This window comes from Equus przewalskii, chromosome 4, assembly GCF_037783145.1.
Source record: "Equus przewalskii isolate Varuska chromosome 4, EquPr2, whole genome shotgun sequence".
Classification (NCBI taxonomy): Eukaryota; Metazoa; Chordata; class Mammalia; order Perissodactyla; family Equidae; genus Equus; species Equus przewalskii.
Genome location: NC_091834.1, coordinates 3274508 through 3301534, shown reverse-complemented (window position 1 = coordinate 3301534; position 27027 = coordinate 3274508). Strand labels below are relative to the sequence as shown.

At 42.7% G+C, this 27027-nt stretch overlaps 1 protein-coding gene and 1 long non-coding RNA gene across 6 annotated transcripts in view; one reads left to right on the top strand and one right to left on the bottom strand.

Moving 5' to 3' along the window:
• LOC139082973 (uncharacterized) overlaps positions 1–1559 on the bottom strand; it is a 90779-nt gene extending 89220 nt beyond the window's left edge. For 2 of the 4 annotated variants that reach the window (XR_011539386.1, XR_011539384.1), the window contains exon 1: positions 1450–1559. This is a non-coding gene — a long non-coding RNA (uncharacterized lncRNA). Of the gene's footprint in view, positions 1–1308 lie in introns of all 4 variants that reach the window. The other 2 variants (XR_011539385.1, XR_011539383.1) reach the window with 1 other exon arrangement.
• A 670-nt stretch (positions 1560–2229) lies between these two features.
• The window catches only part of PTPN12 (protein tyrosine phosphatase non-receptor type 12), an 89080-nt gene continuing 64282 nt past the window's right edge, over positions 2230–27027 (top strand). For both annotated transcript variants that reach the window (XR_011539372.1, XM_070617014.1), the window contains exon 1: positions 2230–2441. Coding sequence is in view for 1 of the 2 variants with exons in the window: in XM_070617014.1 (XP_070473115.1) it covers positions 2343–2441 (99 nt within the window). In the remaining variant the exon portion in view is untranslated. The remainder of the gene's footprint in view (positions 2442–27027) is intronic.

Sequence of the window (27027 nt, the reverse complement as noted above, 5' to 3'; positions counted from 1 at the left end):
AAAATATCTGTAGATTGAAAACAAAACCTAAATATATTAAAAAGAGGAAAGCACTGCTAAATCTTTCCAAAAGATTTGAAATCCATAAAGATACTTCACATTGGTTTTCTCTAACCTACATGAGACGCCAAAGGTAGCCGCTGAGAATTCAAAAAGCACTCAGGTGTTGCAAGAAAGAGAGAAGCTTGCCAATAAGAGAGAGAAAAAAAATAAGACTGCAAAAACACTGGCCAAGATAGGGTTCAATAACTCAAAACAAGTAACACTTGCCACCAGACTGTCCCTAGACGGGTACACAACTTGTCTAGCATATAGTCTCTATTAATCACCGTCCGGTTTGTACATTCTTTTGACTTAGCAAAAGTAGAGGCACTCCTGGTCATCTGGCCATTTCTTTACTAACGGTCTAACTTCTCTCCTAATTCTGTAGGAAGAGGAGTACCGAGAGAGAGCTATATTGGTAGGTGATCAAGCCCAGATCCTGACCTTTTTTCACACCCAGTGAAACCGAGTCTCAGTATCAGATTAAAGTAAAATACTCCAGACCCTCGTTTCAAATAAAGCTTACCTTAAAAATTAAACTATTGTTCTAAGTGAATTTTTAAAATACAGAAAACTGTATCTTTTTACATGCACATACATGTGTCTAGATGCACAGGAAGAGATTTGGAAGGGCACATATTTCTGAGGAGATGAGTGCATGGCTACGTACTAGTATGACTTTAAAGAGAAATATTTTCCTTTAAAACAAAGAGGAAACAAATTGTATTTTGTTACCCACACCTATTTTCTTTAAGAGTTTTATCATTGTATTCCATGGTGCTTGTAAAAGTTCATCTGGGAATAGGGGGCCTACCATTGATATTTCCTATTTTATCAAATTCTCTGACCAATCTGATCTGTAAAAAAATGTTGTTTGTGAGTGTAAGTGACCAAAATAAGACCACGGATCAAATCTTTCACTTCTGTCACATTAGCACAAGTTTACGTTCCTTAGCGAGAGGCGATATGGTGTTGTAGCGAAAGAAAAAGAATTTGGGTTTTGGTTTGGCTCTGCTAATATGCTGGGAGACCTTGGGCAGATCTCTTTGTAAAATGGTGAATGAGACTAGCACGGATGTTCTGATTACTAGAAGATGTGCAAGATGTGTAGTGATTTATGAAATCCATTCTATAGAGAAAAGTCTATTATTCAGTTCGAAATCTAAAGGCAAGAAGGCAAATTCCCTTAAATTCCGCAAATACCGAGCCCCCACCATATGCGTGGTATGTATTAGGACGCACTCTCAATCTCTGGCGCTCACTCACTGGGTTTAGACGGATTTGCAAAAAACAAAAGTCCTTTCACTCAAGCAGAGTTCCATTTCTCTCGGCCGCAGCCACTCCCAGGAGTGCCAGGGTCTAACTGGTGTCAACCTTCCGCAAGCCATCAGGAAGATGAAGACATACCTGCTGCTAACGTGGAGACAACACGACTACAGTTCCCAGCATGCTTCTCTTCCCCCCACCGCCCAGTCCCGCCCCCGCTCCTGGACTCCTGCCGGCCTCAGTCTCCTGGCCTCCTGGGACTTGTAGTCCCAGCGCGCGGCTAGGCTGGCGGTGGCGCGGGAGCACTCTGGAAAGACGCCTTTCCCACGAATGGGCGGCGAGACTTCGCATTCCAGCTAAAACCCTCCTCCTCTGCCCAGAGTCCGCCCTGCTCAGAGTCGAAGCCCCCTCCCAGCGCGGCTCAGCGCTCCAAGCTTCCCGGGCGCGCCCACGCCCCGGAAGTGGAGCCGAGTCGCCCCGCCCACAGCCGAAGGCCCTCGCAGCCATTGGTCGGCGGGCCGCGGCCGGGGGGCGGGGCCCGGGGCGGGGCGGGGCGGCTCGGCGCGGGGCCGCGCGTGCGGGCGGCGGCGGGGGCGCGCCCATGGGGAGCGGCGGCCGCGGCGGCTAGCGGGGGGGCGGGGAGGAGGAACCGGGAAGGGGGCAGGGCGAGCGGAGAGCCGGGTTCCTGAGGCGGTGGCGGCGTCTCCGCCGGAGGAGGAGGAGGAGGAGGAGGAGGCGGAGGCGGCGGCGGCGGCGGAGGAGGAGGAGGGCGGGGAAGAGGATGGAGCCGGCGGGGGGCTGGGGTCGGCACTAGCCGCAGGGCTCGCCTGGCGCGGTGGGAGCGCGGCGTCGGGCGCCGGGCCGGGCCGGGCCGCGGCGGGCGCGGGGGAGGAGGAGCGGCGGGTCGGCGGGGCAGGCGGGGGCCGGGCCGGGCCGGGAGCGAGCTGGGGCGGACGCCGCGGGCTCTGCGCCGGGCGGGCGGACGGCGGCGGCGGCGCGCGGGGCCGCGGCCGCGGGCGGGGGGCCGCGGGAGGATGGAGCAAGTGGAGATCCTGAGGAAATTCATCCAGAGGGTCCAGGCCATGAAGAGTCCGGACCACAACGGGGAGGACAACTTCGCCCGCGACTTCATGGTGAGTGCTCGCCTGCTGGCCCGCCGGCGCTTTGTGTGCGGCCGCGGGGAGGGGCGGGGGCGCGGGGCTCCGGAGCTGCGGGGGGCGCCGCCGCCTCGGCCTCCTCGCCGCCCGCGCTCGCGGCCCCTCGGCAGCGCCCGGGGCGCAGGGGGAGCAGCCGCCGGGCCGGGGCGAGCCCGCAGCCGTAGCCGCCCGCGCCCCCCTATTGTCTGCCGGGCCGGGGCTCGGCTGCTGCCCCCCGCCTCAGTACAGCCTGCCCCTCCGGGGGGTCGGGGCGGGGGGCGCCCGGGCGGGGAGGTGGGCATCGGCGGGGGGCGGCGGGAGGGACCCACGCCCCCCCGCCCTGGCTTGGCGCTGGGGCTCGCGCGCGCCTGGGAGTGGGGTGTCCGTGAGCAGTCTGGTGGTCTGCCTCCTTCCCGCGTCCCCTCGTCCCGTGTCGTGTCCCCGGAGGCTCGGCGCTGAGATGGTGTAGGGGTCAGCGCGCCTGCAGGGCGAGGGGCTGCGGGCGAGGGTGTGCGCGGAGGGGTCATCCCGGAGGCAGCTCCTCCGGCTCCCGGGGCTCCTGCGGAGGGCGGAGGGGATGTGACTATCACTTCCTATCCGGGGTGGGGGTGGGGAACTTGGGAACAATAGTCCTGGTGGGGCGGAGGCGACGGGCCGGCCGCAGCCCCGGGCTGGGAGATAACCTTCGCAGCCCCCCCGCCCCCCTTTCCGCCCTCGGCCGGTGCAGGCGGGCTGGAGAGGAGGGTAAAAGTCCTGATCGTGAAATTGCTCTCGATACATCCCCCCGAGGGGGTCAGGTCCGAAGGCGTGGGACCAGAAGTCGACTTCCTACGTGCCCCCCCCCCCCCCTTATTTTTCTGCTGGACAATGTTCCCTTTCGGGTTGTTTCCCGGCTTAGGAGGCGGTGGTTGCGGCGGCTGCTCCTACGGATGTTGCGCAAGACTGGGGCGTTGGAAACCCTGGAGGTCTGGGGAATGGAAAAGGAAGTGGGACTTTGGGAAGTGGTTGCTTCTTAGCCTTGGCGGGGTTTGGGGATGGGAAATCAGCGAGGGAAGATTGTGCCCCTGGGCAAGCTGCGCCGCCAGGAATAATCACTTAGCTCCGAAATTCTTGATTGTGAAAAGGAGACACAGTTAATGTCCGTGAAAAATGAATGAGCGGCACACATTGGCTCGTTTTTGTTTCCAAGTGCAGTTTGTTTACAAGGTACAGGTGAAATAACTTTTAGTGCTCCAGTTCTTTTTCACATTTTAAAGAGACTAAGATGTAGTCAAGCTTTAGCGTTAAAATTGTTAACAGCTTATAAAGTAGGTCCTTGACCTTCCAGTATTATTAATTAATACTACTATCCAGTAGTGTTGAGCTTTGTGGTTCCCGCCTCCCAGAGCAATAATAGAGGATAGGAGTAAGGTTTTGTGAGTATCTTTTGAAAACGGAAAAATATAGGTTAAATAATCTGTGCCTTATTTCCAGCGTTTTCTCTCGCTATTTAGCCTATGTATTTTTGAAAAATTACTTTTTGATCTCAGAGGGGTAAAGAAAAGAGAGGACGTTTTCCCATCTTACTGTTGAGAATTTTGATTGTGTTGGTATCTTTTGAATGATGTCACTTAGAAGAATTGCATGGAGTCCCCTTTTTACTGCTCTCTAGCAAAAGTAGAAGAAAATAGTTAGAATATTTGAAACACGTCTTATACGGTTTTATTTTGGTTATAGAAGGAGAGGTGATGTGGTCCCTGGCCACTTCTGGTTTGCATGCTAGTCATCTTGTTATCCCTGGTCATATCCTGTCAGGAAAGAGCATTGTTGGGTGATGCAGGCCATCAGGACAGGTGCCCAGTCTTTGAACTTCTGTACTGGGAAAGTAGCCTTAGGGTTCATGCTTTCGGGGTGAGTCAGGGATTCCTCTTGGAGATTTCATTTCTCAAGGACTAAATGAGTTTCCTTTTTCTCCTGTAATACCTAGAGATAGCTAGGTGATTCTGCATTCGAGATTTGATGACTAAAGCTGTTCTTTTATAGTGCTTGCTTTTTTATTCCGTGACTTGATAAGCAATAGCTATAATTAAGGCTGCTAGGTGGTGCTGCTTTTTCCCTTGACTGGAAAGCTGCGGGAAACGATGTCCCCTCTGCTGTGGAAAGAGAATAGATCAGCTGATAGATTCTGACTTCTGTTATTTTTAAATTCTGATGTGGATTAAAACATGCATTTTTAAATTTTAGCATTTTAGAACTGAGCCTTAGAGATAAACTAGCTATTAGGACCCTATTCAATTATAAAGTAATAACATTATTTTAAATGTATAAATTATAGAGGAATAATTGATCATGCCTTACCTTTAGGAAAGTGGAGTGGGCATCTCCACTGCTCTTTCCATTATTCTGTCCAGCCTTTCTATAGTCTCATCACCCAAAGGCCTTCTCCGTTAGTGTTTCAATGCTTCTCTGTGACCATATGTACTACGCATACCATTTTATATTCTTGGGGGTTTTTTCAATTTAATGTTTTAATGTTTTTCATTTGTAAAATAATTTTAAGTGACTGTAATATTTCACCTGGTGACTATTTTATAGCTTAACCATTTCCTTATGTTTGAATGTTCAGGACACTTATTTTCTGCTGTTGTGTATCTTAATTCTGTAATAAACATTTATGCATAAAACTTCTTTATTTTTGATTATTGTGTAAGATATCTTCCAGTAGTGGAAGTGCTGGGTAAAAGCATACAAACACTTAATCTATGTTTGCAGGTAACTTGTTGAAGAAGTTGTGTCAGTTTATAAAACTGTCAGTAATGTGTGTGTTCCTATAATAATTACCTTGATCTTCAATAATTTGGTGGTGGAAAAATGATATCTTCTTTCAATTTGAATTTCTTGATGACTAGTGAAGGTAAAATTTTTCCTCCTGTCATTAACTGTTCTGTGAGTTGTCTCTTCTTGGGCTTAGCCTATGGTGCCCCCCATCCTCTCAAAGGGGAGCAAACTAAGGTATCGAGATGGTGTGTGCTATGGCGCTGACATGATTACTTACGTGGTGAAGGTTAATCAGCTAATTTGAGGCCGATCCAGAACTTGATCTCAACTTTTCATCTTCTTTACAAGATGGCAGGCAGTGATCATGACGAGCGAATTCCCAAGGTAGGGTGGTGCAGATTCGTGTGTGACAGACCTGGGTTTTACTCCCATCTCTGCTGTTGGCTAGCTGTCTGACCTTGAGCAGGCCACTTAAAAGAAAATGAGATGATTGAGTTCTCTCATCTTTAAAAGAAGGAAAATGTACCTGCTTCCCAGGCCTGAAATATGGGACTAATATTTAGGGTCATCATCTAACAAATTATTGTGCTAAGGTTTTTATATTCTCATATGGCTAATTAATATAGTCAGTTCCAGATAACTAGAGATAGAAGGAAAGGCATCTAGGCTTTTTGTTTTCTTCGGCTTTTTAGAGCTATATCATGTCTAATTAAAGTGTTGAAACAAGATGTAGATTTATTCTGATCAGGCTAACGTTTATCTAATGTGCATTACACACTTGTATATAAAAAAATGATAAAAGATGGCACTTAAGCTATGAGAACATATGGCAGTTTCAGCTTAAAAACCGGTTCTCTCTCTACTTAGGAAGGTGAAAACAAAAATTTAGTAAGTGGACTCAGTGGAGTATTTAAAAAACAGGGCGCAGCAGAGGTGTGAATTATACTACTTTTTTGTGAAACACTGGGAGAAGAGGATTTATGGAGTTTTTCTAACTCTAAACTGGGTTATAATAGCAAGGCATCCTCTGTCAAAATGGTATTTAATATAACTGATATTTTAAATTAATTTGAACTTAATTTATCAGTCAAAGGTAACCACAGAACTACTGTAGAAGTTATGCGTTTCTGGTGATTTATGATATAAAACCATCTGTTCTATGAATAGTAACCCTGACAGAACTGCTCAAGACCACCAGTTTGCTTGCTTTGTTATGATTAAATAATTGTTACATTGTTTTTATTTTACTACAGTAATGTTAGTGACTTTATAATTATTTCAAGTAGAAAGGAAATTAGTATTTTTCATTCGTACTGTATGCTAAGCACTGTGCCATATGCTTTACACTCTGTCTTATTTAACATATCAGCAGTTTATGAGGCAGCCATCACCTGTATCTTACAGATGAGGAAAAACGCTCTGAGAAGCCAAGTATCTTACCTGACTTCAAAACCTCTTCTTTTTATCCTGTTTCTCCAGGATGCATCTGAGGTCCCAGAGGTGGCTGGGACCAGGCTAGTGGTGGAAGGCACATCACCACGCAAAAGGATGGAGGTTTTAAACCACAACCAGAAGGACCTACAACTAGATTATACAATGATGTGCTGGGGGCTTTGGGGAGAAGAAGAAGAAAGATTGACAACAGATGTTAGCTCAGGTGCCAAGCTTTAACAACGACGACGACAAAAGTTATTGAGGACCCCAGAGAGCTTTTGTTTGTTTTAAAACAAATATTTTTAAAAAATTAATTCACTTTAAAATAATGATAATAAGGCCATTCCATATTAATTTTTATGCTATATTTTGTGACAAATAATTATTATTCAAAACAAAGAAATAGTAAGAAGAATTATTTTTAAGCTTTTGCAAATTTCTTTAATGTCTGGCTTAATAGAAGAGAGCGGGATTCTCTATCCACTGCATTCGTACTGCTGCAGTGACACATTTCACATGGTACTATGTGTCACATACCTTCTAGAAAACTCCACCGTACACTCTAAGAGAATGAAAGTGAAAAAAGATTATCATATTAAGGTCCGTGCATTCTCTTACTTGCAGATGAGGAAACATAACTTAGTATTATTAGGAAAAGAGTTTTGACGTCATAGACTCTGAAATGGTCTGGCAGTGGGCCATCCCTGGACCATACTTTGAGAACCAGTGAGGTACTTCATGGTAAAAGCTGAAGGTGATGATGAGAAAGTTAGATAAGGGTCAGATTGTGAAGGTTCTTGCATCTATGCTATATATATATATTATTTTCTTTGGTGAGGGAGATTATCCCCAAGCTAACATCCATTGCCAGTCTTTCTCTTTTTTTTACTTGAGGAAGATTAGTCCTGAGCTAACACCCATGCCACTCTTCCTCTATTTTGTATGTGGGATGCCTCCACAGCATGGCTGATGAGTGGAGCAGGTTCATGCCCAAGATGTGAACCCCTGCCACCGAGACAGAGCATGGGGAACTTTAACCACTTGGCCACAGGGCTGGCCCCATCTATACTGTATTTAATTCTATAGGTCAGTAATGGTAATTTTAAACAGTTCTGCACTACAACTGTGAGTCACAGGGAAAGTGGACAGGTATTAAGAAAACAGACATGCTAGCTAAACACTGCAGCAGTGTCTCCCCACTTACGCCACCCTCACCCCAGCCTGCGTTACTGTGAGTCTTGTCATATCATTCAGCTGGGTTCTGGTGGAAACACTGCTGTGGGGCTCTGGAGAGCCACTGACAGGTAAGCAGTCACTGGACAGTTTGCGTTGTAGAAAGTTGGTTCTGATGGCAGTGTGAAGGCTGGATTAGCAGATGAAGGAGAGCATTCTGGAAGCTGTTGAAATGCAGGAAGATACGAGGACCTGACTAAACTAAGATGGGAATAGAGAGTATATAAAGGATCTAAGAACGATTTCCCATCGTTAGATTATGGAGGGCGTCTCATTGCTTCACTGGATGTGGGTAGTAAAGGAGAAAGGAGTATTGTTGTATGACTTCAAGGTTTCTAGCTTGGTATCCTGTCACCCAAGTTAGAAGGTACCATTTGGTGGGGTAAGGAGGAACGGAGGAGAAACAGCAGAGGGGACCAAGCAGAAGATGGTGGGAGGAAATTTCAAGGGAGAAGGGAAGGAGTTTAGTTTTCAACCTGTTAAAACTGAGGTGCCTCTGAGACATCTACTAGAAATGTAGAGCTCAAGAGAGCTGATGGGATGGAGTTAAAGATTTGGGAGTCATCATACAAGCATGCAGCTAGCCCTGGTGGTCTAGTGGTTAAGCTTCTGAGCTCTCATCGCCGAGGCCTGGGTTCGTTTCCCCTTTCCCAGTCAGCGAACCACACCGCCTGCCTATCATTTGTCATAGTATGGAGGCTGCATGGTGCTGTGATGATGAAAGCTGTGCCACTGGTGTTTCAAATACCAGCAGGGACACCGGTGATGGACAGGTTTCAGTGCAGCTTCCAGACTAGACAGGCTAGGAAGAAGGACCTGGCCACTCACCTCTGAAAAAACTGCAGGAGAGCATTGTCTATAGAGCGCCAGAAGACCAGGGGAGAGGATGGTGTAAAAAGACCGGGCAGGGTTCTGCTCTGCTGTCCTCGGGGGCGCTGGGACTTGATGGCATTAAGGACAAATAGAAGCATGTAAAAGGTAGTTGAAAGCGTGGGAGTGAATGAGCTTACTCAGACAGGCATATAGACTGACCAGCTTTAGCTTGAGAAGCATCAGCATTTAAAGAGCAACCCAAAAGGAAGCGCTGGTGATTCTTCCTGAGAAGGTGTGGTCCAAGAGGAGCGAAGGGAAACCAGAGAATGTCAGAAAAGCCTGGGAGAGTTTCAAGAAAGTGGTTACCAAAGTCAGAAATTCTGGGAGGACCAGTAAGGTGAGGTTGAGAAAGTACCCATTCTGTTTGCCAAGTAGGAGTGATTTGGTGACTAGAAAAAGCAGTTTGAGGTTGGGGTATGGGAAGAAGCCAGATTATAGTGGGTTGAGGAGAAAGTAGGTGAAGTGCGTATAAATTCCTTCCATTTACTTTAACATTCGGAAAGTAGATCGCAGAAGCTAAAGGAAGACGCAGATTGAAGGGATGCTCCCCTCCCACCCTCTGCTTTTTTTAAAAAAAAGATAAGATAGAGACAGTATTTTCCATATATTTCTTATTTATGTGTACATCTTTTGTGAAATGATTGCTGTTTAAAGATAGTTTTAAAAGACAGATAACAAAAACTTGTCTTTTGGTTAAATAAGATCTCTAAAGTTTTTGATTTAAATTTGGATTTGAAATGTTAGAAAACGGTAGAGGAGGAAAGACTGAAAGCCTGGAAAGGTCTTATGTGCACAGACTAGATGAGTGTAAAAATTTTCTTTGTTAAACTGTTGAATATTTTGGCTTTTAGGTGTTTTAAAAAGTAATGTCAGCTTTATTGAGATGTAATTCGCCTAAGATAAAATTCATTCATTTACCCTGTACAATTGAATAGTTTTTAGTATTTTCACAAATTTGTGCAACCATTCCCACAATCAATTTTTATTACCCCAAAAAGAAACCCCATACCCATTAATACAGTTGTTTCCCACCCCCCTGCCCTAAGCAACCGCTGATCTACCTTCTGTCTCCATAGATTTGCCTATTCTGGACGTGATCTATAAATGGAATCATGCACTGTGTGGTGTTTTGTGACGGACTTCTTTGACTTAGTATAGTGTTTGCAAGGTTGATGCATGTTGTAGCATAGATCGGAGTACTTCGTTCCTTTTTATGACTGAATAATAGGGTGTCGTATGGATAATACCACATTTTGTTTATCCATTCATCTGTTGACTGCCATTTGGGTTTCCGCTTTTTGGAATATTTTGTATTATACAATAATACATTAAATATAATATAAGATTTGGTGTTATTTTACGAATAACGTTCCTGTGAATGTTTGTGTATAAGTTTTTGTTAGGATGTGTGTTTTCCATTATATTGGGTATATACCGAGGAGTAGAATTACGGGGCTATGTGGTAACTCTATGTCTTAACATTTTGAGGAACTGCCAGACTGTCATCCAAAAGTTGCTGCACATTTTACATTCCCACCAATTTCTCTACACCCTCACCAATGCTTGTTACTGTCTGTCTTTTTGATTATAGCCATCCTAGTGGGTGTGACGTGATATCTTGTGATGGGCCTGTAGGGTTGTTTTGTTGTTGGTGGTGGGTTTTTTTGAGGAAGTTTGGCACCTAAGTTAACATCTGCCACCAGTCCTCTTTTTGCTGAGGAAGACTGGCCCTGAGCTAACATCCGTGCCCATCTTCCTCTACTTTATATGTGGGACGCCTCCACAGCATGGCCTGATAAGCATTGCGTATGTCCACACCCAGGATCTGAACCGGCAAACCCCAGGCCACGGAAGTAGAGCCCACGAACTTAACCACTGCGCCTCCAGCCGTCCTGGCTTGTAGGTTTTAAAATAAATCTCAGTAGGGGCCAGCCCAGTGGCTCAGTAGTTAAGTTTGCACGTTCCACTTCTCGGGGGCTCGGGGTTCGCAGGTTTGGATCCCAGGTGTGGACATGGTACCTCTTGGCACGCCATGCTGTGGTAGGCGTCCCACATAGAAAGTAGAGGAAGATGGGCATGGATGCTAGCTCAGGGCCAGCCTTTCTCAGCAAAAAGAGGAGGACTGGTAGTAGTTAGCTCAGGGCTAATCTTCCTCAATGAATAAATAAATAAATAAATAAAATATCTCACTAAGTTTATGTAGATGGTGCTGTATGTCAACGTGTCTTTCAAAGCTAGAGTGATGGGAAGTGTTTTCAGTCCTTGCATTTGAGCTAATCTCAGTGCTTTCCCAGTGCCACTGGTTTAGTTAAGATTTTCTTACCTATCCTTTGATGGGCGTCCAGCCAAACAGGTTTATATTTTACTTAGCTTCACCAGTGGAAGTGAACTTCTAAGTGACTCTCCAGACATGGCTCACTAACACAGCACACTAAAAATTTACCTCAAGTGTTAATTCTCAAGCATGTTTTACTGTATTTACTTGTATAATATCGTTACCTTTCTTCCCTTCAGTATTTGACATTTAGTTTGAAATAGGTTTTTGAAAGGTTGAAACTGGAAGTAAGACAGTAACGTTTAGATTAACATTTTTTTGTTCGTATGTTAAACACTTGTGTTTCTGTAGCACTCAGTTTGTTAGATTCATAAACATTTGCATTTCTGACCTCCCCAGACTGAAAGCATCCGAGGCTGGAGCCTGGGACCCCATTATCTCTGTCTCCACGTTACCCAGTACACTACCTGGCAGTAATAGGCGTCAGTGGCTGTTATGTGAGAGAAATTGCAGGCGAGCTTGATGCTGTAGGACAGAGATTTATTTCTCAGGTGGTTTCTTCCAATGATCCGAGAGGCTTGTCTCAGACCAGGTTGAGAACGACTCCTCCTGTGCACACAGGTGTGCTTACACAACTGTGGTTGTATTTTCATATTCAGTGAAAAAGAAAATACAGGATAAAGTACTAGACTGAATTCAATAAAACTTTTAAATAAGTGTTATTTTATTATAATATCTTCTACATAAAAGAAAAATAGTACAGTACATATATGTCCCTGGACACTGGTTGGTGTGCATAAGGATTCAGGGAGCCCCTTAAATAACTACTATGTGTCCCCCACCCCACGAATCATACTTTGGGGACATTATCTGAGAATATTAATTTTAGTAAGTTATTCACTTTTTTTGACTTTTGATTTAAGATTTCATCAATAAAATCCAGATATCATGTCACTGACGTCTCTTAAAAAATAGGGGTATCTTGTAGGTTGTGGGTGTTTTGGGATTGACTACAGTGATAGCTGTTGTCCTCTTCTTGCCTCTAGTTCCTTGCCTCATCCAAGCCATTCCACATGATACTCAGTTTCCTAAAATACCGCTTTCAAGTGTTGGCATCTGTGGGATAATGGACAGCTTACTGGCGGCAAAATCAGGACATGCGGATTTGACTCCCAGCGTTGCTTCTTAGTTCTGTGTTTTCTTTCATACGTTTATATAAGACCATATTGGAAACATGGTCTCAATTTTATTATCAAAACATAAATTCAAGAAAAGACCTCAAGGCTCCCTTTAATGGCCGCTGAAATTATTGCAAATTCAAATGTCTAGGCCAGTTCAGAGCATCAGATCCAAGTTCTGCTTTTTTTTCAAACTGAAATTGTATGCCTGTCTTCCTAATTTCCCTTTCTCCTATCCCCTAATTTTGTAACTTTTGCCCCAGTTGAGAATCACAAGCCAATCTGGTAAAGTCTGTACTTAGCCTGGCATTCCAGAGCCGCCTTGTTTTTGTCTGAGGAAGATTCACCCTGAGCTAGCATCTGTGCCAGTCTTCCTCTGTTTTGTTTGTGGGTCACCACCACAGCATGGCTGACAAGTGGTGTGGGTCTGTGCCCAGGATCCAAACCTGTGAACCCTGGGCCACTGAAGCGAAGTGCGCTGAACTTAATGACTAAGCCATGGAGCCTGCCCCTCCAGAGCCTTCTTATCATAGTCTCGACACATTACCTTTCCAGCGTTAAAGTCCTGTCCTCTGCAGGACGGATCCTCTCTTCCCCCTGGAATAAGCTTTTTCTTTCTTGTCCTTGAACACACCCACGGAGTGAATGAGATCTTGCTGTTGTGCTGTTGAACATGCTCCTTCCCTTTCTTAGAAGACGTGCCTATTTTATACACCAGTACTTTGAAGATCAGAACGCTAAAAAGGTAGAATGACTTTACCGTGTTCACTCCGAGCTCAGAAGCAAAAATGTAATTAAGTCTCACTTTCTGGCATCAGTATTTTAACCCAGTTTGTCTTAAAGCACTCATTCTCCATTGTAAAATTTGATTTTTAATCCCATGGGCAAAAACCCTTCCGTTAGATTTGAGTTGAAGACTTGATAAGGCAAGTCCAGTGAGACGCAGTTGTTCCAAATCACTAGTCTCTTCCAAATAGGAGTTGACCTCCTCCCAGCATTTCATATTTCCTGTAGTATTTAAACTTTTTAGATTTATGCAGTCAAGCCTTGACAAGTATCTCTTTCCCTCTGAAATCACACAAAAATCTCGTTTATATTTGCACAATATTATAGTGTCCTTGAACTGGCTTATGGCAGATATAAGTAGTTGCTGCCTAAAAGTTTTTCCTAGAATGTGGAATATGGATCATGTTAATCTCAGAAGCTTTGGGATGTATGCTAATATCTACATTTCCTGTAAGAACTTTGTTTTAGATGTAATCTGCATTTGAAAAGCCATTTGACAACGTTTGAGTATCTACGCAGGCAGGCTCTGAAGGAAGGCAGAAATGTGACCATGTCATCTTTCCCTAGTTCCTACTTTTCGCTATTCAGACAAAAGATATTCATTGTGTGCCCACTATGCCCCAGGCACTGTGTTTAGAATTGGCCACCGAACGTACGACAAGCGATTCTCTCAAGAAGTTTACTGAGTGTGAACAGACTTGTGAGAAGCAAAAGGGACTTTTCCTGGGGCCAGTGGGCGGGCTTCAGGGAGTCTAAACCCTTTTCAAATTATCCAGGGTATTTTGCGTGTAAGCCCATTTGGGGCAGGGGTTGGGGATGTGAAGAAGCTTCCTAGCTCTTAGATTTTCAAGGGGCTTGGGTTCCAAAAACCTCCTCCCTCTGGACTAGCGGAAAGAGAAGGAGCTTTGGAGCCATGCAGCGATTAGTTTCTGTCCTGGCCTTGCTCTGATTAGAAGCAGGTTATCTAGGAACATTGGAGATAGAATATCTACCTGGAAGGACCATGGTCAGGCTAGTATTTATGTCAAGCTCCTTACACAGTATGTGGAAGGTCCTCAGAGGTTACTCAAGATGTCGTATTACTCTAATGGAAGTGTATTCCAGATTTAAACCATGGTGGCAGGAGAGCCTGAGTCTGCCTGGGTAGACACGGACAGTTTCAGCAAAGAGGCCACATTTGAGCTGAGCCTTGAAGAGCTTGTCAGGTGGACTAGGATAAAAGGCAGTTCAGTTATAGAAAGCAAACAGCACTTGCAAAGACATAGAGATGAGAACTACATGTAGGCTTTAGAGAGAGGAACGGGGAGGCAATGTATAAAATAGGCCAAACCCGTATACCCAGATAATAGGAGGGAACTCCCAAAGGGAGAGCTGCTCCCGTGCTGGGCGTGAGCTGACTGTGGAATTGGCCTGTGCCTTCCTGAATGTTTTGGTGAGGGGTGTTTTGATGTTTCATTATTATGATACAGTTTACAATATATGGTTTAGTTGGTATGAATGATCTTTTTAAAATCAGATTCCAGCCATGTGGTCATTGTTCTTAAATCTGGTCATTTTACTTTATCCTGTATATATAAAGTAGTACTCTCTCTGTATAGTTCTTAGACGGTTAGATTAGTGTTTTTCGTTGGCTCTGTTAAAAATGCCCTGTAAAAAAATTACATTAAAAAAGTCTTTAAGCCCTAGGCAAAGTTCAATGGTAGGCCTCTTGCTTGGTTTGGATTCCTCAGCAAATTTGAGTTTTCCGTGAGATGACTGAGAGATTTTGAGACTGCACATTTGGGACCAGAACCAAAGTGAGAAAGGAAAGGCGTTCTAGATCCTATGCTACAAAAGTGTGGAGAATAGCTTTTTTGGACACCTTCTCCCACATTGTGTACAGTGGATTTACTTGTAACCCATAGACCCTTTAATGTTGAAAGAGACGCTAAAACTGTTTAGAAATGAAGGAACTTGTTACAGGTTTTACAGTGAGCAGTAGGCAGAGCTGAGTTTGACCCAAGTTTTCAAAGCAGATGCTTTTTCTAGGACATGGTATTGCCTAGGCCAACAATGGCATTCTTATTATTTAGGGGAAAAGTTAATAAAGAAAAAAATGGGGCATAAATATCCTGAAAACTATAGAAAAATTCTTTGTTGGTATAGATTTTTGGTTGCGGGCTACTTCCAAAGTAGCTTAAGTGAAGAAGTAATGTATTACAGTGGAGTGCTGCCCCTGAGCTGCTTGAAGGACCAGAACCAAGAAATGGAGAGCTGCGCGCGCTGAGGTGACTCTTCCGTTCCCTTGAGCCCCGCTGTCCTCTGTGGGTCTCCATGTTGATCAGTTTCTTCCCTAGGGCTGCTTGCATGCTTGTCTTTGCTTCTCTGTGCATCTGCTCTACTCTTGTCTCTCTTTGTGTTTTGGCTTTCACTGCATGGAGCTGCATGTTCTGAATAAAGGCGTCCCTTATGGTCATCTAACCTATGTCATTAGCTTTATCTCAGTTTAGGGGGAGAGCTCAGAATGACTAGAATTGTTACATCACTTTCACATTTCTGAAAGCATCAGTCACCTTGCCAGTGGGATGGGTATTGTGTAGTCTGAATGTGTGAAGTTGACCAAGGTGGGGAGCTTATTCAGAGGTGTATGGAAGGGACTTTCTTAGGGAGTGAGAAGGATATTCACCAACTAGGCAGGCAGCCCAAAGAGTATCTAGGACAAAAATCCTTGAAGCAAAACTGGAAAAAAAAATTTTTTGACTGTTTTAAAGCTTCAGCTCCAAATAAACTCCATCCACCTTCTTTCAGAGAAGGAAAAAGCAGCAGAGTCCTTGTGACTTGAGAGGACATTCTGTTGGCTGTGGGAGTGTCATTTCACATATACGGTACCTGTTAAACATAACGCACATTTTTAAGGTTTCTGTGTCAAAATTATAAAATTAAGGTAGTCTATAAGCTGCATGTTTATCGTGCCCAAGATTTAAATTGTGAGTTTTCAGTGTTAAAATGTGGAACCAGCACATTACCTTCTTGCAGGGAAATATTATTCTAAACATCACTTTTATCAAAGTATTGTATCTGGTCGTTCTTTATTCACTCCCTGAATATGTGCCCGAAATATATCACTATCTGAAAGCCTACTGTATTTTCTTTACAATAGATTGTGCCTTAATAAAATAAATTAACTATAGTTGCTTTAGTTCCCAAGTCATCTAAATTTAAGTGCTGTACTATTGTTTGCCCGGTCGTCAGTGTGTCTGTCCCTGTGCTGTGTGTATCTGCCTGTCTTTGTGCCTCCCTGTGCACCTCTGCTCATCTTTATCTGCTCTGTTGGCCTGTTTGTGCCTGACACTCATCAGTGTTGGAAAGGGGTTTTAGAGACAAATCAGGATGTACTGTGTAATTTAGAAGTTTGCTATAATTTATGCCTAATTGTTTGTAATTCTTTATTTCTCATACTACTATAAATAGATTATATATAAATGCCAAGGAGGAATGTAGAGTAGGTAGATATCAATAATAGGATTTTGAACTGAAGTAATTGAATCAGTTCAAATATTATCTTTTTTTTTTTAAGATTTTGTTTTTCCTTTTTCTCCCAAAGCCCCCTGGTACATAGTTGTGTGTATTTTTAGTTGTGGGTCCTTCTGGCTGTGCTATATGGGACGCCGCCTCAGCATGGCTTGATGAGCTGTGCCATGTCTGCACCCAGGATCCGAACCAGTGAAACCCTGGGCCTCGGAAGCAGAGCGCGCAAGCTTAACCACTTGGCCACGGGGCCGGCCCCACAAATATTATCTTTAAACCCATTCACTGGCATTATTAGATGTTGCACAAAGTAAAAACTTTTAAATTTACTTTATAATTTAGATAGTAGAAGATTAATTATTAAAGTAAGAGAAATATGGTTTTAATGTTTAATATACCAGATGCTTTGATCTTTTCATTTTGTGTAATAGTAAAGAGGGAGGGTAGTTTAATAGTTCAAAAGCTAGAAAGAGAAACCTTTTCTTTGTGAAAATCAACATTCAAAGGAATTATTATTAATGGTAGAAGTCTAAAGCTTAAAGTAAGCTTTCTTGAATGAGTCATTAGGTGGGCTTTGGCTGGCTCCACGTCCTCGGCCCCTTCTTCGTTCCTTTAACCCCTACTGTCAGCTGCTTTCAAGCTCTACCATTTTGCTGAAATTGCGGTTACGATAGTTGCCTTTGGTTGCTTGGACACATCCAGTAGATACTTTCTTGTGGTGTGTCTCTTTCCTCATAGAATTCAGCACTGGTGCCTTTTGTTTTTGTTTTTGTTTTTGAGGAAGATTAGCCCTGAGCTAACTACTGCCAATCCTCCTGTTTTTGCTGAGGAGGACTGGCCCTGACCCAACATCCATACCCATCTTCCTCTACTTTATACGTTGGACGCCTGCCACAGCGTGGCTTTTGCTAAGTGGTGCCATGTCAGCACCCGGGATCTGAACCGGTGAACCCCGCGCCAGTGAGAAGTGGAATGTGGGAACTTAACCGCTGGGCCACCGGGCTGGCCCCAGCCTTTCTTTTTTTTAAGTCCTTTCTTCCCTTAATGTTGAGGCATCATTTATACCTGTTTTTTCACCCACCTCTTTGGTCTCTCTCCTCTCTTATTGGCTCAAGTGCAGCATACTTTCTACTTTTCATGATCTTAGGTCCTAAGGGAAATATAATTGAATACTTGAATATTTAGAAATAAGAAAAAATCTTGCTAATCTTGTAAGACTGACTACAGTGACATGGCTTATTCTAATGCTGCTTAAGAGTTTTGAAGAATAATAAAATACTGATATTTCCTCACACCCTACATTCTTGTGATGGCTGGCGGATTATTTTTAAAGTTTTTTTGGAAAATGCACCTTAATCTAAACTAGAAGTATAGGATGAATAGTTAACCAATATTTAATTTTCTGTCACTGCCTCATTATATGCCAGTTTTTTATTGTTTACAAGCCATATATTGTTTGCAAACCATATCTGTTTATAGTATATCTAATATTTTCAAATATGTTCCCAAATGATCTCACCATTTATTATTTTTCTTATTGTTAAAGAAGGTTTAGAAAATTTTATTTTAAAATAGAATGTGGATTGACTCAATATATGAATTGTCACTGTTTTATCTTTCAGATATATTGTAGCTAGACAAGAGAAGAAAAAGAATCTTTGATGCCAGTGGGAGGGAATCTTAATTATAGGATGTTAAGAAAGGAATGTGTAGATGGCCAGAAAGAAAGGACCAGGCAGAAGTAGCATATCTTTGTGATATACTTGATTTTAGCAATTTGAGTGTCCAGTGTTATACTGGATTCTCCAGTTGATGTAGATCTCAGCAGTTGTACCTGGGTTAGACCCAGCCATTACTTATGACCTGTGTAATTTTGAGTAAGTTATTTAAGCTACTGTCAATCTTAGTTTCCTCATCCATTAAACAGGAATATTTTACAGTGTGAGAATTAGTAATAATATGATTAAAGGACATAGTGTATCAGGTGTTATTCTAAATAAATGATAGGAAGGAAGAGTTATTGAGGGCCTTAAGTGAGAAGTGAAATAAATATAAGAAGAAAAGGCAACCCCTCACTCTTTTTCTCTTTTGGGGACGTCTTTGGTGATAGAGAAAAAATAATGTGTATAGTGTATTTAATTATCTGAAGATATCATTGATAGTAACTTGGGAGTTTTGACTTTTTCCTCCAAGCCAGTGATGTCCAAACTTGTGATGACAGGAAAGAATTTTTGAGCATGTACCTCCTCAGTATAGCTTCATTAACTTAGAAGTTTTATACTTGTGATACTGTGCTAAAATTATTACTATAAAGTAGATATCAAAAATTAGAATAGGATGAGATAAAGCCTTTGCGAAGAATATTTCTGAATTTAAAAAAATTATTTGCCAATGGCATATAAAGCATATTTGGTGAGAAACATAATATTGATAAAAATCTTGACTTGTGAATCAAAAGACTAGTTCTGAGTTTGATGGCTTCCATAGATTGAAAAGCTGTCTAATAAAGACGCATAATTCCAGGTGGCTTCCATAGATTGAAAAGCTATCTAATAAAGACACATCATTCCAGGTGGCTTACTAAATCGTCATGCTCATTTTTCTTTATTCCTCCAGTATTTATTGAATGACCACTGTGCACCAGGCGTTGTCCTACACCCTGAAGACTTACGACTCCTCATGGAGCTGTTCTCTTGGCAAGAGTTGGAGAATACCTAATAAACAAGTAATATATAGTAGGCCACATATTAAGTGCTATGGAGGACAGTAAAACAGAGTAAGGAGGAAAAGTAGAGTGTGTCATTTATCCATTACCACAATAATGTTGTGTAGTAACCACAAAACCTTAGTGGCCTACAATAACAAGTATTTTTTCATGTTGGTTGTCAGCTAGGCTCTTTGCAGATGTTCACTGAGTTCGCTCACGTTTCTGGGGCCGGCTGACTGTCAGCACACCGAGCCTGGCTGTGCTGACTGGGATCGCTTGTGGCTGCTCCACGTTTCTCCTTGCCCAGTAGGCTGCCTGTGGCAGAGGTGCACGTGAAGGGGAGATACACAAGGCCTATGTAGGCTTGGAACTGGCATGCTGTCGGTGCATTCTGTTGGCCAGAGCAAATTATAACACCACCTCAACTTCAGGGGGGGAAATAGATTGCCCCCCCTTTTTTAAAGATTGGCACCTGAGCTAACAGCTGTTGCCAATCTTTTTTTTTTCCCCTGCTTTTTCTCCCCATATCCCCCACTGCCGTACATAGTTGCATATTTTATTTGTGGGTCCTTCTAGTTGTAGCATGTGGGATGCTGCCTCAGCATGGCCTGATGAGCGGTGCCATGTCCTCGCTCAGGATCCGAACCAGTGAAACCCTGGGCCGCCGCAGCGGAGCATGCGAACTTAACCACTTGGCCACCTGGCCGGCCCATAGATTCCACTTTTTAAGCCAGAAAAATCTCAACGTCATGTGTGGTTTTAGTATAGGGAGGGTTGAAAAATAGGCTATTATTATGATCAGTCTACCGTATGACAGGTATAGAGGGTATTCTTATTACATGGATGGTTAAGACTTTGAACCAAGACTTGAAATAGTGAGGAAGTGAGCCCTGCAGTTATCTGCGAGAAGGACTTTCCAGACAGAAAGGACATTAAGTGCCCAAGATCTTTGTTAAGAGTGTTGAAGGATGTCGAGGAAGCCAGTGTGCTTGAGCAGAAGGGGTAGGAAGAGAGTAGTAGGTTTGCGGTGGGTTTGGGAGTTGCGGCAGACCATCCAGGTTCTTATAGGTCATTGTAAGAACTTGGGCTTTTCCTCTAGGGGAGATGAGAACCTTTTGGCTTTTACTCTTAGGTGTGATGTTATCTTACATTGTAACAGGATCGCTTGGGCTGCCGTGTGGAGAAGAAAATGTAGAGGAATAAAGACAGAAGCAGAGACCACTTAGAAAGCTCTTTCAGTAGTTCAAGCAGGAGGGCCTGAGGACAATGACAGTGAATATGAAGAAAAGGCATGAATCTGAGGTAGCATTCAGAAGACTTGGTGATATTGGAGGGTGAGGAAGGGAGGAGCTTAGCCAAGCAGCCTTGGACACTAAATGATAGTGATGAGCTAGGGAGTACAAGAGGAAGGGTGAGTTTGAGGAGTTGGGTACTGAGTTCAATTTTAGGTGTATTGAGTTTGAAGTGAATTTAGATCTCAGGCCAATTTCATGGTTGGCCCTATAGATCTCTAATTTTTTTGTGTATGTGTGTTCATTGAACTCATGGAAGAAGAGATTTCTGAGATTAAGAACATACACTGAGAATAACAGAGAAATACAGAACATTAGAGACACTTAAGTATCTGCTTGAGAGTGATAAACTCTCGGTGCTGGAGAGTTAGGAGCAGAACCTGGAGCGTGGTGCAGAGGCCAACTGGATCAAGGAGTTTCAAAGAGAATTTGGATTTAAACCTAGATTTAGCAATTAGGAGTCATGGGTGACCTTGTCAAAGGCACTAAGAAGAGGGTATGACAAATATGCATTAAAAAATCTTTTGGGGGTGGGGGGCCGGCCCGGTGGTACAGCGGTTAAGTGCGCACGTTCTGCTTTGGCAGCCCGGGGATCGCCACTTTGGATCCCCGGTGCAGACATGGCACCGCTTGGCACACTATGCTGTGGTAGGCGTCCCACATAGAAAGTAGAGGAAGATGGGCATGGATGTTAGCTCAGGGCCAGTCTTCCTCAGCAAAAAGAGGAGGATTGGCAGCAGATGTTAGCTCAGGGCTAGTCTTCCTAAAAAAAAAAAATTTTTTTTTTTTTTTTGAAGAATGGAAGATATTACGTGGATTTAGGCAATTGTTAATAGGTAAGAATGGATTATATTTTATTTTTTAAAGCAGTGGGAGAATTACCCTTATTCATGAAATTGTGTCATATATATGAGTTGTCCTGAAAAATAAACCTGTAGGCATTTTAGGGAAAAGAGAAGTTGGGGAAGGGAGTGAGGGCGAGTCAAAAGCTAATGGGTTGATTTGGTTTATTATTCTCTCCTCGCTTAGTCCTGGACCTCCTCTTCTCCCCTTTCTTCCCTCTGTGCTGCCACTCTGTGCTGCTGTTTACCTTGTCCTCTACCTTGAAACAAGATGGTTGTCCACCGCAACCAGAGCTGCCTTAAAGCCCGGGGATTATGGAATCAAGGAAGTGATTACAAAACCCTGCGAGTGTTGAGTTGGTGCCATGGCATTTGTGCTTAATGAACTCTCTTAATTCTCAGTACAGCCCAGTGAGCAGATGCTGTTTAGGTGAGGAAACAGATGCAGAGTTGGCCTTCAGCTTGGTGGGGGCACTGGGAGCAGTAGGCCTCCAATAGTGGGTCATACTGTGCAGAGCTTTCCCCCTTGAAGGTGCGTCAGTGTGGGCGAGGTGGGAGTAGCAACCATTAAATGGTCCACATCACGTGGCAGAAAACTGTGGATGGAATAAATTGGGTGTGACAGAGTAAAGGTGTAACGTAACTTACCTTTTCTCCTTTTTTGCTTCCATACACTTTGTATCTACCTCTATTATAATTCACGATATCATATTACAATTCGTATTTATTTTTCTGTTTCTGTTGCTAGGTTATGAGGTCTTCAGTAGCCAGAGATCCAGATTCAGAGGTTCAGAGATCCAGTGGCCTGGATCTGTCTTGTCTTTATACTTTTGGTACCTAGCCAGTGGCCACATGATAGGTGCTTTGTAAATCTTGTTAAATAAATTTATCACTGTGATATGCTTACAACGTATGTTTAGCAGACAACGCAAATAACCGTGTTTGTATAATTCTGTAAACCTGGTTTATATAATAAACTGCAAAAAATGTCACCAGGGCATTTGCATTGTATTCTCAGACTAATTCAAGCCCAGTTTTTACAGACGAGGAAACTGAACTTGCGCAAGGTCACATGAGTAGAAAGTGGCAGAACTATTACAACTAGCAAACCTGTGCTCGTATCGCTTAGGTTTCGTGCCTCTTTCAGTGCCGATGTCGGCACCAGCAGCAGCATCTTTCCTTCCTCACTCGGGGGAGAGACTGACTGGCAGAACCTTTGAAATAAGTGGTGGCCTGACACTGTAGAATCTAAGTTTTATGCTGGCTGTCAACTATGTATTTGTCAGCCTTTTGCCTTAAATATACTTGAGTATGGATTGGACATGTTAGTGCCCCGTGTCTGTTAACATGGAATTGTTTTTTTTAATGCTGTGTGTGAACCATTTTTAGTCACGGGGTGGAAGGAGGAGATGGCTCCGTCTCTGCAGACTTATCAGTCAAGCCCTTCTGTTCATCTGCCTTTAGTACTCTGCTAGTTAGTGTGTATGTTGATAAGTACTGTGGGCCCTCCCTATAGTTTCAAAGTTTGTTATATTGATAAAACAACTTCATTGAAACAAAACTCCATTGAGGGTAGAGGTTAGCACTAATTCAGTGTGTAAAACGAGGACGATTAGGCTCCCTTTCACCTATTAAAGTTGTAAAAACGGGTGTTAAATGGTCACTATATTTCTTAATCACATCAGACTTGGAGTCAGTCAGATACAGAATTATCCTCTTTGCTTCATTTCCAAGAGAGTGAGTTATTTCTGACTTTTCTGGTAAATTCAACCTATTTGAATGGCAGTGGGGCTTATCTGATCCCTTTCCTGAGGGAATTTTCAGTAGAGATGGGGAAATAAAGATGTATGCACATAACTAATGCAAAACTGAACACAATACTGTGGGACAAAGTGTCATGAGGACGCCTTTTTTTGCAACTTGTTATTGTGGTAAAATCTTCATAACAGTATTTACCATTTTAACCATTTTTAAGTGTACAGTTCACTGGCACTAAGCACATTCACATTGTTGTGCAATGAAGATTCTTAAAAGGGAAAAATCACATACTGTTAGGAGAGTCCTGGAATGCCTTTTAAGAAAGGACTTTCAAAAGGACTCCAGAAGGGTAGGTGCATTTTGGTGGACGGACTTAACAAGTAGAGGTAACCCTTTAAGCAAATAAATACAGGTGGGTATAATGAAGAGACTTCAGGGAACAGCAGTTAGTGGCAGCGTTCGCTAAACAAGAGCATCAAAAAGAACATTTATAGAAATAACTAATATAATGGGGCTGTTGGTGAATTCATAAGTATTAAGACATCAAACAGGGAATTGGTTAAAATAGTATGAATTTTTAGAATAAATGCTGTCAGTTTTCCACAGGTAAAAGTAGATTTGGTCTTTGTCATGCATGAAATGTTCTAGCCAGCAGAAAATTTATAATTTAAGCAATAAATTTTATTTGACTATAGGGGATATACTCTAACATAATTTAATCCCAGAGATTGCCAGTGTACCCACACTACACATTAAGTGTTAAGGCTTATACAAGCAGTGTTGTATGGCTCAAAGAAGTCAAGCTGATAGTGAAGCCCTGAGTCACACTAATGGCCTCATCCCATTAGAAATTAGCTGGTACTTAAGAATTGTCACTTCACAAAGTGATGCAAGAGAATACTTTGCCTTAGTCTTCACTTTGTAATATAAAATGGTAGCTGAATCATAAGATTTCTTCATTTTATAGTCAGGTACTGCATAATGATGTTTTGGTCAACAGTGGACTGCATATGTGATGGTAGTCCCATGAGATTAGCACCATATAGCCTAGGTGTGTAGGAGGCTGTGCCATCCAGGTTTGTAGGAGTACTGTAGGGAAGGAAGAAATTTTCCTCTCCCCTTCTAGATTCTTGGTCTAAGAATCGAATTGACATGAGACAGATTAACAGGAGGAAAACAAACAGAAGTTTAATAGCATGTATACACAGGACAAACCCAGGAAAAATGAGTAACTCCTCAAAATGACCAAAGCTCTCACCTTAAATACCATGCTCAGCTAAAGACAAAAGAAGATGTTAGGGGTGAGGAGAGGGAGGGACTTCAAAGGGAAGAAGGGCAGTTCACAGGTAGGTGAAAAGGAGCAAACGTTTGGAAACAGGTGCTCAGCCACAAGAAACAGAGGAAAACAGAGGGGAGTCCAGCAAACAGACTTTTCCAGGTTCCTCCCTGTCTTCCACCTGGTTCGTGTTGTGCTGAAGTGATAGCTGCTTCCTGAGATGGGTTTCTGGATCTGAATTCTTTTAGGCAGTTAAGGGGGAGGTGACAAAAACTTTCTGAGTCTTAATGTTTCTTAAAAACAGCGTAAAATAATCCTCATGTTAGAGAAGCATATTTTGGGTTGGCGTATTTTGTTCCCCTTCAGTACACTCTCTGATGTTTGCACAACAACAAAATTGCCTAACAACGTGTTTCTCAGAATGTGTCCCCATATCTGTTAAGCGGTACGTGACTGTATTTCAAAATAAACAAATTCAAAAAAGATATAATATCCACCATATTTGGGTAAATTATTTTTTATGTAATTGTCTAGAGGGAGTCAGTGAGCCAATAGAAAGAGACTGATGAAACATTTAGGGCAAAGCCAATCTGAATTAGAGTACTTTTTCTCTTATATTTAAAGCGCAAATATTATGTAATAGTAAAGATCAGATTTGACCTTATAAAAATTAAAAAAGTCTGTAATAAAAAAGGTAATGCAAAGATAAGCAATAGATTAAGATAAAATATTTTCAACGTATTTCATAGGTAGAGAATGGTTTTCTAAAATATGTGAGTAGCTTCTAGATATCAATAAAAAGAACACTCCAGTAGAAAAATGAGCATATGCTGTGAATGATAATTAACAGAAAAGTTAATAATGTGTGTATTCTTTGACCCACCCAGCATTTCAACTTCTAGGAATCTTTTCTTTATAATATTTGCGAATGTGCATAAAATAGTATATCCAGGTATGCTGGTTTCGGCACTTTGTGAAACAACATAAAATATCTATTAATAAAGAGACTTTAACGTGGTTATGGATATGGAGAAGGGGTTACTTTTTCCCTTTGTAGTGTGTGCAGAAAATAACGAACGGAGCAAGCCTGAGACGACTGTCCTTAGAAAGGCCTGCTTGCAAGGTTGGCCGTTGGCTGGGAACTTGGACTATGGGGACGGTTCCCATCATTCCATGATAGGAATGGCTCACTGTGCCTTTACTGTACAAATAGAGTTTATGCTGGGCACCTGCTTTCCTTCTGGTAGTCTGGAATTGTGGTTCGTGCTAAGCAGAGCATGTCTGTGACCAGCCCCCAGTAAAAGCTCTGGGCAGTGAATTGCCGTGAGCTTCCCTGGTAGCTAGCATTTCAAGGTGTTGTCACCACTCATTGCTGGAGGAATCAGTTGGGCCCCATGTGACTCCATTAGGAGAGAATTCTTGAAAGCTTATGTCTGGTTTCTTCGGCACTTTGCCTCGTGCATCTTTCCCTTTGCTGCTTTTGCTTTGCATCCTTTCGCTGTAATAAATGATAGCTGTGAACACGACTATTTGTATAGGCCTGTGAGTCTTCCTCACGAATCATCGAATCTGAGGGTGCTTTTGAGAACCCACGATGCAACTGGTATGGTTTGAATGTTAGCATCTGCATGTATTGCTTGGATAAATTTAAAATGTTAAATGTAACGTATTACGTGTTTAAATTATATGTGTATAAGTGTATAAATAGGCATATATATATACACACACACACACCTTATCTCTAAGCATATGTTAATAGACATTTTTGTATGTGTGTATTATCTGACCCATTTATTCTGCACATTTTTCCACTGGTGATAAAAGATTCAAAGCTTTCCTTGGTGACATTGTAGGTAATACGAAATGAATCAAAAACAAAGTGTCTTCAGGTATGTTATTTTGGACAAGGAGATGCTGTTTTAGAGAAATTATTTTAAATTACACTTCATTTCTTTATCAATTTCATATGTCAATATGGTAAGCTACAAAGGTCAGATTTCAAGTAGCATTTTAAGTGTATACTCTTCAGTTATACAAACTATTACCTCAACTTACTGAACTGAATGTATTATCAGCGTGATGGGAGGTGCCAGTTCGCTATGTGATGTTCTGAACGCGGTTATCAGCGCCCATTATGTCTAAAAGACTTGCTGTGCTTTATTAATTATGTGATACGTGGAAGACACTAGCAGTGTGGGGGAATAAAGAGGAATATAAAAGATTATCTCTGGCAGATGGGAAATGATAATCTTTGGTGGCGGTCACAGTGGTAATGATGAGATAAAACGTGTAAACATGACAGATGTAAGAGGCAGGAATGGTAAGTGCTGCGTGACTCGGATGTGCTCTGGAATGTGTCCTCCACGAGGGCGGGGGTTTTGTCCTGTTCACCACTACATCTGTGTGTCTGCCCGGTACCTGGCACATAGCATAGGTTAGGAGAAAATGATGTGAAACCAGTCGTCCTCATGAAGGTGATAATTGAATCTTACTTTTTCCTTTTATTATAAATGTCTGGAACCAGTGTGTCAGCAAACTGAAAAAGTAGATTATTTTTTGAAAATTGTCGCAGTTAATTCGCGAGTAGAGTAGAGCTCTCTAATACGTGGGTATTGTGGGGCCTGGTAATCTGAGATACTTTAGTCGCGCTTACCCACAACTAGCT